Source organism: Propithecus coquereli, unplaced genomic scaffold, assembly GCF_000956105.1.
Source record: "Propithecus coquereli isolate 6110/MARCELLA unplaced genomic scaffold, Pcoq_1.0 Scaffold94, whole genome shotgun sequence".
In the NCBI taxonomy this organism is placed as follows: domain Eukaryota; kingdom Metazoa; phylum Chordata; class Mammalia; order Primates; family Indriidae; genus Propithecus; species Propithecus coquereli.
Window position 1 is genome coordinate 4,527,853 of NW_012155729.1, and position 14,911 is coordinate 4,542,763.

At 46.6% G+C, this 14,911-nt stretch overlaps 1 protein-coding gene across 1 annotated transcript in view; it reads right to left on the reverse strand.

The window, feature by feature from the left end:
* SFMBT2 (Scm-like with four mbt domains 2) overlaps positions 1-14,911 on the reverse strand; it is a 180,365-nt gene that overhangs the window by 144,742 nt on the left and 20,712 nt on the right. The window contains exons 3-4 of the mRNA XM_012664906.1: positions 8,953-9,047; positions 6,511-6,751 (exon numbers count right to left, since the gene is read on the reverse strand). Coding sequence (XP_012520360.1) covers positions 6,511-6,751; positions 8,953-9,047 — 336 coding nt within the window. The remainder of the gene's footprint in view (positions 1-6,510; positions 6,752-8,952; positions 9,048-14,911) is intronic.

Below are 14,911 nucleotides of genomic sequence, written 5' to 3' on the forward strand. Positions count from 1 at the left end.
GGTCTCGCTCTTGCTCAGGCTGGTTTTGAACTCCTGAGCTCAAACAATCCGCCCGCCTTGGCCTCCCAGAGTGCTAGGATTACAGGCCTGAGCCACCGCACCCAGCCTTCAGAACGTTTTTGAGCTGTTGGAAACCTTGTCTGGTCCCACTTGGGGTGTGGTGAGAGGGGCCCCGAAGTCCAGAATGGTCAGATGGAACCCTGCGGTCACACGCTCCGAGACAGGACAAGGATGTCTGTAACCCTCCTGACGCATGGTTTCAGACCCAGGCAGGTAAGAAGATCCGGACGGCAAACGAATGGTCACCATGTGGAACGCAGATCCAGCTGTCCACGTCTTCTCATTTTTCAAAAGGTGTCAATAATCCAAATTTTCAAAAGACATCATTTGCAAATGGTAGATACCAAAATGACTTCAAATTCCTATTTAGATCAAAACATACAAACACACATACACATGCTCACTCCCCTTCTACGAGCCAAGCCCCACCTGGGCTACACCAGGGTGAATGTCTATACAGGCTCTCCACCTGATCAGATAGAATTCAAAACCAAGTGAATTGGTTTGAAAGGTCCATTAAGTCCCTACAGAGAAAGGGTGACTTTGTTTCCTACCTAAAGATTCCTTCTTTCATATACCATTAACAAAAATGGCTTTGACAACAGGATACTAACTCACTTTTTTTAATGTATAACTATGACTTTTGGCTTATTTACTGTCAAACCTGTCAAATATTAATACATGCTACCTTTTCTTATTCCAATGTGTTTTGTTCTCTTTACATCAAGCTATCTAGTATTTAATGAGTCTCTCTCTGCTTCCAACCCTGAGTGCCCAGTTAGGATTAATTTTTTGCTCTTTGAGTTTTGAGCATACGTACTGAATTTTCTTATTAATAAACAAATGCAATTCCAGTTACAATTTAAGACCACCAAAGAAAACAATGTGATTGTTTAAGTTTCCCTAGTATTACTAAAATATTATTTGCATATTAAATATAAATTTTAAAAATTGATAGTCTCATAAAACACGATCAAATTCTACTTCTCGGGGTCCACAGTTAAACAATGGTTATGGCCCGACAAGTCCTCTTGCGTGACCACTGCACAGCCCTGTGGCCCACCTGCCAGCATCTTTTCCTCTCCAATCAACCCCACTAAAAACAGCAATTCCCCAAAACAATCCTAAAAACCAGGCTTTGAAACTTGGCAGGATCTACCCACCTAACAGAAGGCCATCTTCACACTTTCTCCTCACACTTCATGAATAAACATTCCTTTATTCAAATAAGTTATATATTAACTAACTCCACTAATTTTGATTTAACTTTGAATGGTAAATTGAGTCATCCTGGCAAGACTGCAGAGTTTGCAATTCAAATGACAGAAATTTTAATAACAGGGAAAATAAAAATTAGTGGCAGGAGTCCTAAGGCGCCGTAATTCCAACACTTTTATTGCAACAGTAGAAAGCGCTCATAAATACTTCTCCATTTATAAGCCACGGGGTTTTATTTGGATACGCATCATCGCACATATTTACCTGCAACCATCAGGAGCATCCTTGCAGGAACTCAGTAGGCACCAGCTCAAACTCCAAAGCTCCCCGGCCCCAGGCATTAAGAGGTAATGTCGCTACTTCTCAATAAATAACAATGCAACAGTCACTGGATTAAATGATTTCCGTACATTATCACCATAAACAATAATTATTTGGCAGCTGCCCTTTGCGAGCTTTGCATGTGCTTATGAATAAATCAAGCCTTATTGATTTACTAAGCCAAAACGTTTCACATTTTGCTCCGCTAATAAGAGCCATAATCCTCCACGGCACTTAGTGGTGCTTTAATGTAGTATGTTCCTTAATACTTTTAATATGAAAGATTAGTACCGATTAGCTGCCGAGCAGGAACGCCACTCTCTGAACGGCCAATTGACCGCTGAACCGGGGTCTCTCTAAACACGTCCTTATTAACAGAGTCCTCTGACTGATGGTGGGAGCCACGTCCTAACGACATCTCCTGGAGCTCCGGCCACGCTGTTTTCCCTTCCTTGTAACATTTAACTGAATAAGGACGGCCCACATTAATTCAAAGCTTAAATTAATTGTAAATCGCAAGGCAGGAAAATGCAGAACCATGAAGAGCACTACGTGCGTCGTAAAGCTATTGTCTAAAATAATGAAATCGCTTGTTTTCAATGCAGTGACTTCAGAACAGAGGAGACTGCTTTGGACAATCCCAAAACGTCCTGAAAGACATGGAGCTCCACGAGCTAAGTCTGACAAGGAAAGGCATCCTCTTCCTCCTCCCAGGAAACAATGGGCAGAATTCCCAAACACTCCCAGGCTGCCATCCACAAGCCAGACTCTACTGAATACTCCTGGCTCTCTGGGGGGCAGCTGGGAACAGCTGTCTACAGTTCTTCATGGAGGGAAATCCCACCCAGGCACTCACAGTAAGCTCCTGACCTAGTGAATGTGTCCCCCAATCCATCATCCCCAACAGTAATTCAGACACCTGACTTCCGTGTTAGGACAGATTCCTGGGCTAGACTTCCACTGACCCTAATTCCAAGCATTAAGTAGGACGACTAGCACCCACACCCTTCTTCCTTTCTTCCTTCACAGGGAGCACAAACCAAGGCATTTCAGACTGGAAAGCTCTTTGGTGATTATATACTGTAATCCCCTCCTTCCAAAGATAGAAAGCTGAGGTCGGACCCTCCCACGGACTTGTGCTAACAGCACAGGCAGGATAAGAACCCAGATCTCTGGCTCCAACCTCAGGCCCCTCCCTTTACACCTCCCTGTCTCGTGGGATCAGTAAGGAAATCTCTCTGCCACCACGGAGACTCCCAAACAGAAACATCACGCACCGTGGATTGCTGTAACTCCTCCTAATAGTCCACGATGCCTTTCAAGTTTAACCACAACAAAGATCGACCAGGCCTGGCTGCAGAATTTACAATGATATTAGCTCTCTGAGACAGAAAACAACACGAACAGGAATCCTTGCTCAACAAATAGATTCTGCTATTCCCTCTGGAACAACTGCCGCCTCTGGTTACAAAGCAATAATTATTCTGTCCTACAGCAATCAATAAAACCTCTTGCCCCGTGAACCTGCTATTTCCTGACTTTGTTCTCTGCACTAAAGATTTCTAAGTTACATTGATTTACCTACTAAATTTTTTTTTTTAAGTTTCTTTAAAAAAAAAAAAAATCACTGAAGAAATCGTCAAATTAGCATAACTTGTGACTGCCGGAACAGCCGTTCGATCTTTCAGTTACATTCACGGTTTCCCTTTTTCCAGGGTTTTCCCGTTTTTCACTCTGAACTTGTCACTTTAAGTGCAGCCGTGTCTTGGCTAATAGCACACAGTCAATGGGGCACCAACGTGATTCTGAGGCTGTGACGGCTGCCACGTTTCCCTTCCAAATGAGAAGGAAGAATTGATTACTAAACTCTGCCCTCTCGCAAGCAACGGCATGGATTTTTACCAAATGAACCCATTAGCTCTTAGAGTGTTAAGATTCAGTACCCCGGAACTTCTCTCTGAAACTATTCACTAGAGCAGCTATTATGAAGTGAGACCACCTTGCATCCTCTCCAAGGGCATTTAGTGACTCGCGTGACAAATGTTAAGAGGGACCCATGACTGTGATGATGAAAATACCAGCTCGACTCTCCCGCCCCCTCCCCCGCCCAGGCTTCCCCTCTGGACTCCCCCTGCTCCATGCCCCTGAGTGTGTACACGCCCCCCGGAATGGACACGCATGTGTCTGTCCCCTCCTGAGCGTGTGGCGGCGTGTCCGAATGGCGTCTGTGTGCAGAGTCGGGGGACTGGGAGGTCTCCAATGCTCTAACTAGAACTGGCATTTTCCCGATATTCCATCGGTACAATTCACCCATCGAGGCTGATTTATGACAAATCAGAAATCACAGGAAAATTAAATAATCACATCTTCTCACCTCAGTGGTGGTTTTCATTCAAAGGCAGATCTAAAAATGTCACTTGGGACCCATGTGGGCTGGGGCTGGGGCCGAGTGAAGCAGGCATTCCCAGCAGCATTACAGGGCACCGTTCAGCCCACAGCGTGCCTCCTTCCCCTCCGATCTGCTCACGCACAACTGGACTGAGAACTATATTAGAGCCTGATCCGCCAACAGCCATTCTCCAGTGCTCACCGGGAAAGCGCCCTTCAGTAGAGGGGTCAGACAGGGAGGCTCACACTTGCAGAGAGAAGGCACAGGTCCAACCCAAACGCAAGGAAGGCAGGTTAGGGAGAGCGTCGGCACCTCTTGCCCTGGTAACAGCCACGATTCTTTTCCTTACCACCTGCGACTACTATGCAAGGAGCGTTTCAACTTTCTTCAGTGAACGGGTCACTGAGCTAGGGACCCAGTGAATCTTCGCTGCGAAGTTCTCAAGCACAGGCAGTAAGTGCTGGCACTGGGTGCCCGGGGGACCAAGCTCACAACAGGGGCTTATTGTCCAGGTGGGTAGAACATACGGTTCAAAGAACCACACGTTTGGAAGTACAATTGCACCTAAACGTCCGCCAGCTGATGCATGGAGAAACAAGATGTGGCTGATCCGTGCGATGGACTATTACTCAGCCTTGAAAAGGAAGGACACTCTGACACATGCTGCCACAGGGGTGAGACCTAAGGACACCATGCTCAGTAAAATAAGCCAAACACAGAAGGCCACATATGGTAGAATTCCATGTATGTAAAATGCCCAGAATAGGAACTTCTATAGAAGCAGAAAGGTAGATTAGTGCTTGCCAGGGGATGTGGGGCACGGGGAGAATCGGGAGTGACTTTGGGGGCAATCCAAAAATGTTCTGCAATTAGATGGTGGTAACAGCTGCATGACTTTGGGAACACACTAAAAATCAATGAACTGTACACTATAACGTGATGAATTTTATGGTATGACTTATATCTCAAACGAAAAAGTACAACTGCCACCGTGATTGGCACAAAGTGCCCAGGCGTCCGTGTGGCACAGACAGGGTTTGACCTCACATGTGAGCACAGGCAGCGTCAGCTTCGATCTCGGTGCAGAGGAAGAGAGAGAGATGCTGGCAGCTGGAGGAGGAGGAGAAAGAGGAGAGGAAGGAGGTTCTCGGCACGGGAGAGAGCAGGTGCAAAGACCCAAAGCGGGAAGGAATGAAAGCAGACCCGTTTTCTCCTTCTTCTGAGACAATACAGGGTCAAGATGTCAGCTAAGGCCAAAGCAAGGAACTCAATTCTGACAAATGTCACATAAATGCAACTCTTAAACTCCAGCTATGGTTTACAGCCCCCTCCTTAGTAGGCGATCAATTATGCACAACAAAGGGTAGTAAAAAACCACCCACCATTCCCACCAACCAGAAAAACAATATATCATAACCTAAAAAGAAGATGCTAAAACTCAGATACTCTGAAAGCTCAGACCACTGCTAATATCATGGCCAAAATAAACATTAGGATTTTACTTTAAAAGTTTATATATCACTTCAAAATAAAAAGAGGCCACTAAGAAGACATGACACAGGCTTGAAAAGTAGCATCGAAGGCCTGCAGGTTGTCACTGCTGCCATTATCATGTAATGAAACAGAGTATAGCGTGTTGAGACTCAAATACTTGGCTGAACTCGGTTTTCTCACTTACGGATTTGGAGGCGTTTCTTTAGTTCCTTTATTACAATATGCAGCCCACTCTTCCACGGCAGGGCCTCCCGACCTCAGGACTATGTCAGTTTGAGCCCACAACTCGTAGCTACCCGGCTGTCCTGTGCATTGTGGGGGGTCTAGCAGCACCCCTGGCCTCTTCCAACTAAATGTCAGTAGCAACTCCCTCCCCTCCCTTCCTCAACCAAAAACGCTTCCAGACATTGCCAGATGTCCCCTGGGCGGGGGGGAACTGCCCCCTTCCAGAGCCCCAGCTTTGTGGCAACTAAATGGATCTTATCTATATGAGCTTTTGACCATTCCCTTGTGAGCGATGTCATCTGTCTTCATCTGTCTGGTTTTCTACATGCTTCACACCCTGACAGCCTCCCCACAACAAGACAGTTCAAGACTTATTAGAGAAGACTATTGAAGATGCTGTCTAGTCCTGTTCAAAATGTCGACTCACTAGAGCAGAAGAAAAGCAACATAATCAATCGCCAAAGAGAAAACAAGACCTCGATTCCTGGTATTATCCCATCAGCCTTCCTTTCCTACCCTCCAAAAGCAATTTGAGGATGAGGCTCAAACACTTTCATTTCCCAAAGGCACAGTTGGCTCAACCGCCAGGACCGGCTCTAACATCTGAAAATTCATCCTCTCTCTGCTCATCCCGGCATCCTCCAGCTAACAAGGCCCAGGAGACAATGTTGAAAGAGCTGTAAGATCTTCGTGCCAAATCCCTTAGGGATGCTCTACAAGGTTCTCTCTGCCCCCCTATAGCAACCACGGGCATCGAGAAGGATGATCGCTTGCAAATCAAAGCCTTCGAAACAGGGGCTCACCGTCCGGCGGCATTAACACCTTGTTGTTCTGCGTGCACCACCCCACGGGGTGCAAATCCGCTATGACCACGTCGCACCAGAAGTCGGCCCTGCGGTCCTCCCCGTAACCACAGTAGCGCAGGAGCAGCAGCTGCCCACACGTGGTGATGATGGTGGCCACCCAGTACGTGTCCGGGTTGTTCTTGTTCGCCACCTCCAACTTCATCCCCGGCTGGAAGTTGCTTTGAATGCTGATTTCGACCTTCGGGAGTCAGAAACATAGAGAAGCCGTTATTAGACACATGCTTCTGGAAGATTACAAGAACTACTAAACATACAGCCCCTTAAACCAATACTTCTGTTGCCCTGGAACAGGCACATATTTGTCTGAGTGAAATGTAATGTGAGCCACAAATGTCATGCTGAATTTCCTAGTAACTACATTACGAGGGAAGGGGAAAAAAAGCAAGATATGATGGATAAAATTAATTTTAACAAGACATTGTATTTAACTCAATATATTCAAAATAGTATGGCCTCAACATGTAATCAATATTAAAAACATCAATGAAATAGCTGACGTTCTTGTTTTCCCATAAAGCCTCCAACACCTGGTGTGTCGTCTACACTTGGAGCACCAATCCATTCGGACTACGTACTTTGCAAGCGCTCAACAGATCCAAGTGGGAGTGGCTACTTCATGAACAGCACAGCCTTAGAAAATGGTTTTTTTTTTTTTAAATTAAGGGTTATAACCTATTGCTATTTATCAGCCCTCACCCCCCAAAAAAGCTTTCTAGCTTTTCATAATATTCCAAAGCTGACATATCCTGTCATCCATAAGCAGCCGGTGCTTAAAGGAGATGCTGGAATTATAAGTTACATTTCCCTGGGCCCAATGCTGATTCTCCTTTAAACCTGGCACACAGGCCTGGGGAAGTTCTGTGTCCCGTGGGACCACCTCCAGGGCTGCCCTGCAGGACACTACACTGTGGCTTAAAGGGAGGCAGGAGAATTGATTGACTCAAAGAAAGCAGGAGTTGCCCCGTACGGAGAGAAATTGGTGCAGAAAGGAAGGAAAAAGTTGTCCTCAACTGCCTAAGGAAACCACCAAATCATCCTAGCATCTTGAGCTGTAAATGCTACAATGGCTTTTTCAGGACCACGCAGCCATGCTGTAGGCTAGGAAAGCGTTGGTTCTGCTATGTTTTAATATTTAGCTCTTGGTTTTACTAAACAGCCACAATCACATTCCTAACACACTAGACGTTACAGCATGACAAGTAGAAAAAGAGGAAGGGGAAAGCCACCTGCTTTCACAAGGTCATGCAAATTTAAATGAAATCTTAAATTCCCTTTCAAAAGAACACTGCACCTCTAAAAAGAAGGAAAAAAAAATGCAAGATCCTAGCATTAATCAGGAAGTGGTAAAACTATCAATTTATAGACTCTAATAAATAGTAAATATAAGAAGTAAACTCAGTAATAATATTAAAGGAATGGATAACTAAAATAAAAATATTTGATTAATTAAAAAAAATTTTTATTAAAATAAGGAATCAAGCTGGACACCGCGGCTCATGCCTGTAACCCCAGCCACGCGGGAGGTGGAAGGGCTGCTTGAGCTCAGGAGTTCAAGGCCAGGCTGGGCAACATAGCCAGACCCTGCCTCAAAAAAAAAAAAGAAAAAGAAAAAGAAGAAATCAAAGTTCTGGCTTCTTCATTCAGCCAAGAACCCAACAGAAGAATAGGGTAAGGAAGTGCCCCAACGTGCTTATGATATTCAGGCTAAATCTCTGCACCCAGGGTAGCCCAGTACAAAAATGTGTCTTGGAATCAAATCTCCATTTCCATTAAAACAATGCTGACGCCTAAGAACTTGGGTCCTGGAAATTTAGTCTTTTCCTTACTAATGATACATTACCAATAGCTCACACCTAAGCAAAAATCTGATAAAAACTGATTTTTTTTTTCATTTTCTAGGACTTGCCTTCTGCTGAGCATACTATTTGCATTATTTGCAAAGAAATACTATTGATGGAATCTTTTCTATGGTTGGATCCAAATGCTCTCAATATATTTAATGGTTATTTCCTCTGCTATGACTCACCTGCCCACAAATGGCTATAAAACTTTTATGTGTCCTTTCAAAATAAAAGTATCAATTCAAAATAAAAATATACAGCCATTACACCTACAAAGAAGACATTTCACATTATACCTACTTGCCTAGTTTGTTAGCTTTGTATTTATTTGAATCAATCTTACCTGTGGCTCATTTCCCTTGCAGCTATCTGTGAAAACCAAAGCAACTTCCACGGTCCCTCTTTACCCCAAGAAATCTGGGCAGAATTTCCCTCTTCCCACTACCTCTCTTCCGATCGGTTCTCTGGCTTCTCCCTGGAGAATCCCTTCCCTCCCGCCCCGCAGACGCAGATCGGAGGGAAGAGATGCTTCACGTACGTGTTTGAACGACGTGTGAGGCGCAGCACTGGCACCTGTTTCTTCCAAATATTCTCCCCAGTTGAAGCCGATTTCCTCCAAGCTGGAACCTTCCTCTGTCGGAAAACGAAAGAAGAGAATATCAACGCCTGAGTGAAGGCGGGAAAGAGGGGCTGGTCTTCAGCTGAGACCAGAAAACCCTTCCTGCAAGAAGATAAGCTAATTCTGCAGGTGAGGAGGATACTGCCGAATTCCTCACGGAGCTTCACTCTGCTGATTTTAGAGGCGTTGGCTAAAGAAAGGAAAACACTGGGGAAATTCTGCTTTGACAACCCCGACAAAATTAACAGTAACGTTAAGTGCTCTCGGGGAAATGGCACGAGGCTTGCTTCAAGGCATATCTGCTGCATGCCTGTGTGTTAGCTTGAAACACGCCACGTGGACGCCCCAGCCTGCGGGCAGGTGGGAGAACAAGGTGCCGGAAACCGTCGGGCACTGAGCATGCACCATGTACACGGAGAACCAGCGCTGTCTGTCCACGGGCTTCTTCCTGTAGCTGGAGATTATAAAGTAATATACTAGGTTGTTAATGCCACAAGGAACTTTACAAAGCACTGACTCCGATGTCATTTTAAGAAAAAAAAAAAAAAGAGGCCCAGAGGATTCTGGCAAGTTAGCGGCAGAAACAGACACCTGCCCGACATGCCTCCCCCATCCGGGACCCCCGACTCTCGCCTGCTGCGGAGAGAGAGCTCTCAGGGCCAGACACAGCAGCACAACGCAACAGAACATGTGCCTCTCCCACCCCACGGAACAAAAGAAATACAATCAGATGCACACCCGGGCTCTTAAAATCCTAACTACTTGAAAATTGCACAGACCAAGCAATCTCCAAAACCTTTAAGGCTGTACGTAAGATATAATTTGTATAATTGAAAAGCACCAAATAACACATTTTCAGGGATAGAAAGCATAAATGTGATGTCGTGGTTTCAAATGGAAAGAAATAATAAGGCATACACAGTATTTTAACCTGTTTGCAGGGCTGTCATAGGAACCAAAATACAACAGGAGGAGCTGTCCAAACAGGCAAATGAGAGCTTCGAAAATCTGGGTTCTTTTCTCCTGCAACAATGCTCAATGGAAGCTGAGGTTCGACCCGTGCATTTTCTATAAGCAGGAGCCTGTTTCACTGGCCAAGCATAAGTACTGCTTTCAGTCATGCAGTTAGTGCAGAAATGGTGTCTGTCCTGTCCAGGGGGCCAGGAGAATTACAGACAGCTGGGTCTAAGAAGAAAGGCTTATTTATTTTGGAGGCCTCCACTACCTTTTTTCTACTAAAAAATTTTAACATATAAGTAGGAAGCGTAATTCTCTCCTAGTACTCTGTATCATCTCAGAAATTGAGAGAAGAGGATAATTTTTGCAAAGTTAGAAGATGCTAACGTGAAAGGTACCTTGGATTTCGCCTTCTAAGCCGAAGCTGCTTAGAACCTCCTCCTTTAGTTTTACCCCAGTCAAGCGCCTTACGATCGAACATCCAAGAAAAAAAGAAAAAGCCATCCGAGGAGAAAACCTTCCCTTTGCAGCTCTCCCAACATGCTGTTCCACCCAGGGGTTGAAGCTCTTCAGGCGGAAATGTGCTCCCCCCACGAAAAAAGGCAACAGGTCCTGCAGCCCCCAGCTAAGGATTGGTGAGGCCAGGGAGTTCTGAGCTTTGAAGACACACAGAGGCACACCCAAGGTGTCATCTTCTGCAAAACACCTGGGGGGTGGGCACCCGCTGGCTCTGCTCATGACACTCCCCCGCGAAACAGCACAGGGCATCGACTGCCAAATTCGCTTTCTCGTGCACTAGTCAGAGGCGTCAGCTCAGCACCATTTACGTGCCTGTGTCCAGGCACAGTGTCACAGGGTCTGAGGATAGCGGACTTGCTGCCTAGGAAGTCCAGAATTTCTTTCCACCCTCCCTGTCTGGCCTCAGCTCAGCCAGAGCCCTCCCAAGCCCCTTGTGCTAGCTCGTGTGGGCACTTCCAGCTCCACAAAACCACCGCCCTCCTTGGAGGGTCCTGAGGGCCGCACCGCGTTTGGCTGTCAGTTCTCTGCCACCTGCTTGCTGTGGTTTGGACACAGCCTGTCCTGCCAAAATTCATGCTGAAATTTGATCCTCAGTGGGGCCGTGCAGGGTCGCAGGGCCTGGTGGGAGGTGTCTGGGTCACAGGGCAGGTCCCTCATGAATAGATTCATGCCTTCCAGCAGGGCTGGGTTCTGGCTTTCCCAGAATGGACTAGTTCCCTGAGGGCGGGCGGTGAAAAGAGTCCAGCTTCCTCGTTCTCTCTCTTGCTTCCTCTCTCCCCACGTGATCTCTCTGCCCAAGCCCACTCCTTCCACCTTCACCAGGAGTGGAAGCAGCGTGGGGCCCTCCCAGACGTGGCTGCCCCATCCTGGACTTTCCAGCCACCGGAATCATGAGCCAAATAAACCTCTTCTCTTTACTCAGCCTCTGGTATTCTGTCGCAGCAACACAAAGTGGACTAAAACAGCACTTTCCATGCAACACCTCGTAATCCTTCCAAGCACCCTGATGGATGGCCACTCACAGAAGCGATCACGGGAGCTGAGAATGGTGAGGGAGTCACCCAGAGCCACTGCTGCCCAGCCCGGAGTCAGGAGCCCAAGGCAGGCTGTCTGACGTCAAAGCTGGGGCTCTTCTGAAGCCCCTTGCCCCTCCTTCTCCCGCCTGCACCGCGCATCAGAAACCACCACACCCGTTTCTCCACCTGCAGAAGCCAAGGGACACTTCAAGCCTGCCTCTCCCCGATGGTGGGCACTCAAACACTCCACAGCCAAAACCAGGCAAAGAGAAGACACAGGAGGCGGCTAAGACAGAGAGAACAGAGTGGGCTGCGCCCCCAGAACCGGTTTGCGAGCCTCGGGGGAAGACATCAGCACCAAACTCAGTCCTGGGCCAAAGGAGGTAAGAGGCCTCCAAGAACGACCGCTGCTGAAAGATGAACGTCTTGTTGAGCGAGTGGTTCCTTCACATCACAAACATTCGCTTAGAGGCTGAACCATCAGAAACTGCCTGCTGCCACCAGCACCTGGGATGAGAGGCCTTAGCGCCCCGCATCACACTGCCCACTAAGATTTGAGGACGCTATCGCTGCGATCAGGGGTGACCGGAGCCTAAATGTCTCAACTTCGACTTTGAGACCGTTGGTTGTAGTTCATTACTCTTCACACGATTCTAATCTATGCTATTAGCATTTTACCAAAAATGGTGCTTCCACCAAACTTTAATTCATTACAAGCTACATTTCCCAACACAACGGGCTCTACACTTTGGAGTACACTCATTTATTCGGTCAAGCTAACCAGGAGGGCAGAGGGTGACACTGCTCTCCCCAGCGGGCGTCGGGAGGAACGGTAAGCCCTGTCACTCTCTGCTAGCCTAAGGAAAACACTTTAAAAAGTACCCCGAACGTCAGAACAGGATGGGATTTATAAAAAAGCAAAACCTTTACGCCCAGCTCTGATGACTCTGTGCTGTTTCAACAAAGTCATGAACAAAATTTAGGGTCATCACAATAGAGCCTCTTAAAATCCGTCACATATAACCCTTCCTGAGGTCTGTGTGCCCTAAACATTCTGATTTTCTAAAGACATTTCAATGAGCAATAGATAAACACACACAATGTTTATGAGGAGAGGTCTCATAAACCCAGTGCAAATATTTATAGGTGATTCATAAACCTCTTAAACCCATAAACATTTTCCCGAGGAAACTCTGACAGTCTCCCTCCGCCGTAAATGAACCGGCGGGAGGCATTCCCCCATGATGTCATGAAAATCGCCTATGCAACGCGACTAAGGAAATTTCACAATTTAAAAGAAAACAGGCGTGTTCGTTAGCAGTGATCCAGTTTTAGAAAACAGAAAGCTATTTGTGGAACCAGAGTATTTCGTAATAAACATAAAAAGCATACCTTCACTAGAAGTTGGAGTACCAGCAAAGTTACAGTGAACAATGGGATAAACAAGTGACCCATACATCTTTTTTTTTTAAGTAATAAAATCTTGAGTTTGTACAATTTTACAATCTGAAATAAGACTCGCTTTGCAAGGCTGAATATTGAAGCCTGTGACCAGTACCCAATAAAGGAACTGAGAATCGGCAGATTGAGGATGAACCCAGTTCTTACTGAGCACCTTCTTATGTGCTAGGTATTGTTTTAAATGTGGAAAGAGAAAGAAAGAAGACGTTGAATCTTTCTTACTTGAAATGCGGACAGTCACTTCTTACTATCATAAGATTTAGAAACTAGTTCAAACGTGAGCATATATAAGCAACGGTATAGACAGAAAGGAACAGTCGCCCACTGGTGACCCTAGACCTAAAGCTCACAAATGCAGGACCACACCACGGCGGGGACAGATCTCCTAACACGAAGGTCCTCCTGGCTGTCCCTACTACTCAGATGGCCAGAGTTTTTCTAAAGGAAAGGGAAAAAGGGAGGGCGGGAGGGAAACACGTAAAAATCAGCTGGCCAAGGGAAGCCGCAACTATTGGAAGAGGGTTAGGAAAAAAAGGGAAGAGCGTCGAGCCACACAGAACTAGCTCCCGGCAAGAAGAGTAAGGCCTGAATTTTTCTAAGAAGAATGCTGACTCCTCTCCTTCCCAAATAGAAGAGCCTGCGGTTCTCCAGTTAACATAATCCCAACGCCAAAAAAAAGAATCCAGCCCACGTTTCCAGCATGATTCTTTCTACGCAGAGGCTCCCGCTGTCTAAATGGGCAACACGGCTTTATCTACAGTCCTCATCAGGAAATTACACTTAGCAGCCTGTAAAAATAGTGCCAAGGAATCTGCCTATTGTTCAGCTTGCTCTGATCACGGCCACTTAAGACTCAGAATCCTGGTGCACCTTCCTCTCCATGGAGAGGATGCGCCTGCTCCGTCTACTCCGTCTCCCTGTGCTCACGTCAGTCTCGTACTCGGAGTTCCTGGGAGGAGGAGGAATGTGATATTGTGCCCATTACAGGACTTGGAAGCCAGTTATTCATCCCAGCTATGATGTGAGCTTTCCTCAGGAAAAGAGGGAAAAAGAAAAAAAACCCTGCAATGGGTCTCAGAGTCTGCAGTTTTCAGCTGCAGTTTTCCTTTCCAGGAATCCTCGCCAGAAGGAATCACAGCGGCTGGGCTTCAGGGTGGGGAGAAACAAACAACCCAAGAGAAAAGCACCCCGGAGCAACCAGGTTAGATTTTTCCATTCTTTGACCCCATAATTTTCTCAGAGAAGAGCAGAGCGATGGTCACGTAAGTGGGGTCACTTGTTGGGCAGATGCAGTGATGGGTCAGGCAGCACAGGGACAGAGGATGGTGGAGTGCAGGAAAGAACTGCAAAGAATCAGACTCGTGCCTCTGCGCCATAATATGTGTGTGCGCACATGTGTGTGCACGTGTGTGTGTGCGTGTTGTGTGTGCGTGTCAGGATTTCCTGATGATTTGTCCCTGCACTGAAGGGGCAGGCACCCCCGGGGTCTCAGGATGCCTGAGATTAAATTCTGCTTCCGACACACCACCCACCCCACCCATCTATGAAACGGGGATAGTAAAAGCAGCTACGCCAGTGGGTTGTGGCAGGGTGAAGGGAGTTAACACAAGTAAAGGACTTGAAATTGTGATGCCCGCCATGTCGTCTGAACGCGTGCTCGTGTATCCACCGTCCCTCACCCAACAGTCGATTTAGAACCAGCTAGAGAACGCTCGATGTGCCTTCTCGGGAATACAGGACATGTAAATCCCTCCCGAAACTCTCACCAGGAAAAGACCCTGAGCGCTAAGAATCTGTGCAGCCCCAAGCACGCCCCCGTTGGTGCAGAACAAAATATCCCCACGAGGGATTCCAGAACTGAAAACATTTTGTGTCTTAATAGGTCGGAGAAAATAATAAAAAAACTCCTTGAAGAATCATACCTG